This window comes from Suillus subalutaceus, assembly GCF_016647625.1.
Source record: "Suillus subalutaceus strain FC151 chromosome Unknown DFJ58scaffold_2, whole genome shotgun sequence".
NCBI lineage: Eukaryota > Fungi > Basidiomycota > Agaricomycetes > Boletales > Suillaceae > Suillus > Suillus subalutaceus.
Window position 1 is genome coordinate 495,460 of NW_024540251.1, and position 6,000 is coordinate 501,459.

The 6,000-nt window shown below is 48.8% G+C and overlaps 1 protein-coding gene across 1 annotated transcript; it reads right to left on the minus strand.

The window, feature by feature from the left end:
• Positions 1-3,853: 3,853 nt before the first annotated feature.
• Positions 3,854-4,141, minus strand: DFJ58DRAFT_625286 (uncharacterized protein; the record flags this gene model as incomplete). The annotated part of the gene is made up of 1 exon (XM_041381100.1): positions 3,854-4,141. A coding segment is annotated over one exon (288 nt), but the record flags the coding sequence as incomplete, so codon positions are not given.
• Positions 4,142-6,000: the final 1,859 nt, after the last annotated feature.

Consider the following 6,000-nt stretch of genomic DNA (forward strand, 5'->3'; position numbering starts at 1 on the left):
TCCGCTTTTCGACGCGCGACTTTCCCGCGCTTCGCGCGCCTATAGCGCCTTTGTTCCCGTGCATTCGCCTTATCACGCGCTTTGCGCATTCCCCCTAGAGTTGACCAGTGGATATTTGCTTTCTCCGCTTCCCCTAAGGGACGAACATATCGCACTCATATTTTCCTCCCTTCAACAATTATATCAGCTGCACCCTCAGCTGAGTTGAAGATCCTTCAACGTGTTTCAAGAACAAGGGACGAGCGAGAGACTTTGTGAATATATCTGCCATATTTTTGTGAGATGGCAACCATTTGAGTAGGAAGATGCCCTTGTCGACATATTTGCGAATAAAGTGGTAATGAATGTCGATATGCTTGGAGCGGATGTGGTTCTTGGCTTCGACGGACAGCGAGATGGCTCCGGTGTTGTCCATGTAGACGATGATGGGAGTGAGATATGAGATGTGGAGCTCATTGAAGAGAGAGCGGAGCCAGAGGCCCTCCTGGAAGACGTGAGTCACGGCCATATATTCTGCTTCTGTGGACGACAGGGCATGCGTCGATTGCTTCTTCGACGCATGAGCTATTAGCCCCCCTGCATAAAACCAGGCATAACCCGAGATTGAAAGACGATCTTCGGGGTTGCTGGCCCAGTCAGCGTCACAATAAGTGTGTAAGCCCTCATCCACATGGTCACCTCCATAGTGCATGCGCACATTGATAGTCCCACTAAGATAGCGCAGTAGACGCTTAGCGGCAGCGTAGTGATTGGGAGATGGATTCGCATTGTGCTGAGCGAGGGAATTGATGGCGAAGGAGATGTCGGGACGCATGCAGATGGTGATGTAGAGCAATTCTCCAACGAGTTTACGGTAAAGCGAGGGAAGATTGGGAATGACGTCGTAGGTGTCGGATGGACGGCCGAAAGGATGATTTGCGTCCAGAGGAAGGAGTACAGGATTGCAATCAAGCATACCATATTCGTCGAGTAGATAGCTGATGTACTCCCCTTGGTGCATCCAGAGCCTGCGCGCTGTGGTGACAAGAAATGGCTAGCCTTGGGGAAACTAGCCAAATAAATGTGAGTCTATGCTCTGCCTAGCTGCTACACTTGTAAGCAAGAACGTTCGACCCTAAAGGGGACTGCTACTGAGAACGGCTATGAATCTATAGGAAGTAAAGATGCGGGAATGTAGATAGGGGTAGACCGGATGCTCAGGAACAGGTCCGAAGGTATCCGAAGCGCGGGAACGGCTGAAGCGGACGGAAATAGCGCGAGAACTCAGCCGATGCAAAGCGGACAAGTAAGGAAAGTGATAGGGAGTGACTAGGTTTCAAGGGATTGAATTGCAAGGTCAAGGAAAGACTAGGTAAGATGTCTGAGTATCAGGTAACCAAATAGGGGCTAAGAGCGGAACCTAATGGGTGACTACTTCGAAGTAAAACCAAAGGGAAGGAAATACCACTGAAGGGAAGTAATGATGAAATAGTCGCTACAGGCTCTTTATACTAGCTAAATCCTCTCAGACTTGGAAGGGACAGGAATAGTGGAAATATGTAAGAACATGTAATAAGGCTGAAACCCTTGTTACAACACGAGGCAAGTAAAAACACGCACCAGTGGAGTTTGGATGGACATGGAATTGACACGGGGCTTTCCTAAAATGGTTTCTGAGCAGTCCGAAGGCGCGGGAACTCGGCCGAAGGTAATCGGAATGCGTGGGAATGGTCCGGACGCGCGGGAATAGGCTCGGGTATGCAGGAACGGCCGATGCGGCTGTGCAAAACGTCGGACATGGATGGATATACAAGGGAAATGTGGCAGGGAGTGCTTTTGCCTATCACTGACCATCCTAAAGCATGCAGGGCGCGGGAATGCGTCGGACTGCGGTCGGGTCGGCCGATGAAGGCGCGGGAAATGCGACCGATGCCTTGGCCGAAGGTTTCGGCCTAAATTGGCAATGGTAGAGAAGTGGTGAAGGATGTATGGAAAGTAGGTCCTGCATAGTTTGACCTCTATATGAAAAAGGGCTTCTGCGAGGCTAGCCTGAGCTTAATCACCACAGCGCCTCATGATCTCTCTCAAATTGGATACCGAGAAATTTTTGCATGGGCCCAAGATCCTTAATGCCAAAGCGTGCGTCAATACGGCCCTTAACCCAGCGAATGAAAGGCTGTGAGTTAGAAGTACCGAGGCCGTCATTGATGTGAAAGCCTATGATGCAGATGATACGAACACCTTTCTCCACGACGCGGTCATAGATGAATACCGCATAGTCGACAGCGCACCGTGTGAACCCCAACTCTCGCATGATGGCACAAACTTCCTCGTACCACTCCATCGCTGACTGCTTAAGTCCATAGATGGTGTGGAGCATCCGCCAGACCTGGATCCTCCAATCACCATCCTCAAAGCCCTTGGGCTGTCGCATGTAAATTTCTTCTTTAAGAGTGCCCCATAGAAACACCCGCTTAGCGTCAAAGTTATCCAACTCCCAGTTATTCTTGCAGGCCAAGGCAGAGATGAGGCGAATGGATGATGTTTTGAGGATGGGGGCGAACGTGGCACCGAAGTTGACACCAGGGATCTGTGAGAAGCCTTGCGCAATGAGACGCGCCTTGTATACTGACCCTCCCTTATTGTCCTGCTTAAACTCCAGCACCCATCTATTCCCGATTGCCTTATGAACCTCCGGCAATGGCACAACACGGTAAACATTCATCTCCTTCATTATCCCCAGCTCTGCCTGCATAGCAGACAGCCACTCATTCTGATCCAGGCACAGCATGGCTTCCTCATACGTAGCCGGTGGAACTTTCATGTCATAGTCCAGACTGGAGGGATTGCGGCGACAGTCGCTGCGGATGCTGATATTGGCCTGTTCCTCGATGATGGCGTTGGCAAAGACTTCCGGTATCTTGATGTTGGGCTCGATCTCTGTGATGTCATGATGAGTTTCATCAGCAAGAGAGACTGGATTGGGGACTTCAGTATCAACTGTAGGTGGTGTTGCACGTTCTGCATGCGCCATCCTCATCTCACGCAGAGTCTGTAGTCTGGCCTTGGCAGCGGCTATCTCGTTGGCATGAGCCTGCCCTGCCTCAGTGGCATTACGAGATAGAGTAAAGCAACAGAGAGCAGGTGGGGAAGCAGGAGTAGCAGGAGTGGATGTGGCAGGAGGAGGCAATAAGAGAGCAGGTGCAAGGGGAGAAGGCGTGGGATTGAAGACTTCATCATCGGAGTCAGAGTCATAGGATGTGGCAACTGATGGGAAGTTTCTGTCGAATATGACGTCATGAGCCGTGAAAAAACTCCCAGTGTCCTTGTCACGAAGTCGGTATCCTTTGACACCCTCTGGGTAGCCTAGGAAGATGGCCTGGCGTGAATGAGGCCCCAGTTTTGCTTGCAGCTCAGATGGGATGCGGGCAAAGCAATGGGAGCCGAAGATGCACAGATGTGAGAGGTCAGGTTTACGGTTATTGACGAGTTCATAAGGAGTTACGCCCGGAGGCAGTGTGCTGGACTCACTCCAATTCCACAGGTAGCAGGCTGTAAGTGCGGCTTCTCCCCATAGTGTTGCTGGTAGGTGAGCAGTTTCCAGCATTGCAAACAGATGTCCCTCAATGGTGCGTATAGCACACTTGGCCTTCCCATTTTGCTGATGAGCATAGGGAGCTGAGAGCTGTCGCTCAATACCTGCAGCAGCGAGCGATTCAGTGAAACCTGCGCTGATAAATTCACCCCCATTGTCCAAGCGAAAGACTTTGACCTTTCGCTCGGCATGATTCTCCCATCTCTTCCTGACGAGGGACCATGCCTCTAAAGCCTGGTCCTTGGTGGCCAGAAGCTGCAAGTTGAGCAGGTTGGTATGGTCATCGAGGAATATGATGAAATGATGTTTGCCGTGTGGAGTAGTGATGGGGAATGGACCGCATAGGTCTGAATGTATGAGGTTGAGCATGTGTGTGGCGCATGGGGTCTCAGAGGACAGGTAAGGCTTGCAAGGGTGCTTAGTGATTATGCAAGGCTCGCAGCGTTGTAGCACAGTAGATACGTCCACCTTAACACCTGTTGCAAATATAGGAAGGCGTTTGACTGCGTCTCCTCCGGGATGACCCATCCGTGCGTGCCATAAGTCCCAGGACAAAGGAACATGGGCAAAGGTGGAGATCTCCTCTGGGTACTTTGTGCGAATGGACAGTGTGTCTGGGGTAAGGAACTTGAGGTCGACGAAGAACAAATTCCCAAGCATGGGAATGCTGCCAAGTGCTTTATCACGGTAAACTAGTTCACAGCGAGGAGGATGCAGTTTGAAGTTACACCCCAGTGAAAACCCACTCTTCCCAGAATGGCTGAGGTTGCGTGAAATTGTCTGAACTAAGCGACACAGTCTCAAGAGAAAAATGAGACTAATAGCACATGTGCAAATGTGTGTGATTGTGCGTGATTGTCGCAGATTGTTTAGATGCAATATTTGCATGTCACCCTATATTGTGCCAGATCTGCTGGTATTGCTTGGCTGCAATGCTCGTTGCATCACTCTAGATTGTGCCAGATCTGCTGGTATTGTGTAGTATATACATTATTACAGGTAGATGCCGGATATAATAAAACTTGATGCATCCCATCACTGTCCGTTCTACCCCGTGCTCATTCTAGCTCGTGCTCGTTCTAGGTCGCAAGAAATCGGAAGGAGAGTGGTGTTGCTAACAGAGCCATTCGCCAGCTGCAACCTAGTAGAAAGAGTACCTTGTCAGTAGGTGCAACATGTTCTAGTTGTAGTCGCTACATACCTTCTTGGCAGCGAGCTCGTCATATGACTGATTAAAGATGTTAGTCCAACCCGAGGACAGACAATACAAAGATGCACTTTTTTCTGCACTTCCGACAGTCCATCATAGTAGGTCTTGAACTCAGCTGCTGATCCAGTCTTGTTGCGAGCGAGCCATTCACGTGCGCATAGGTTACTGTCATGGAGTCTGTGAATATGTACAAAGGAAAGGAACACCACTGACGCAGACATACCATCCATTCTGTGCTTTCCCAATCTGCATCTTCCTTGACTTCTTTGCTGGCGCACTAGGATGAGGTTTGCTGGTAGCGGAGGCATCTAACACTAGTAGAGGTACCGTGGTTGCTGTTGGAAGGATGTTGAAGGTGAGCTCGTTGTCCAGTTATGTGGTGGTACTTACTACTAGTTGGTATCAGGTCGGCGACAACAGCCGTTGGTGGATTGGTGTCAGGTACTATGTCAGGGTGATCTAGGGAGTGTTCTGGGGTCAGTGCAATGGAAGGTGTGTGTTCACCAGATCCAGAGAATAGATGGAGAGGAGAGAGACATTTTTTGATACCATGACACACTCAACTGAGGACAGTTGCGATTTCTCATGCCGGGTGGATGTCATGCATGGTATGCAACTCATACCATGACAGATACACAAGAGGTGTGATAAGGAAGGTATAATAGACCCTACTGTATTCTATCACCAAGTTACCCCATCATTTTCCCCTTAGTTATTAGCTAGTATTTTCACTTTCAATCTTCACTTCCATTTTTTCCATGTATTTCTATTTTGTTCTATGACATTCCATCTCTTTCTATTTTCCTCAGGCATATTCAGCCAACAGACTTTCCTTTCAGCCACCAAGCATGTTTGTAAGCATGTCATGTGACTGGTAGATATCATGATTTGTAAAAATTGAGCTTGACTCATCATGTTTTGTCATGATTCATCATGCTTTGTAAGATTTCTAACTGTACAGTGGCTCAAAAAACCGTCCGTATGTTTTGGCATTTTTCACTATCTATAATATTGTGTGAGAACAAACAAATGCCTCAAAAACATGCTTATACCACATTGTAGTATGGCTTCAGGGCTTTCATTTGAGCCCTACACCGTGGGAATCGGTGGAGATATGGTGGAGATACAAGGCTCACAAAATGGTGACTCATGCGGACAGTTTTTTGACTCAAGTATTTTACAGTAATAACCAGGTATTCTAGTATTTTGTATGACC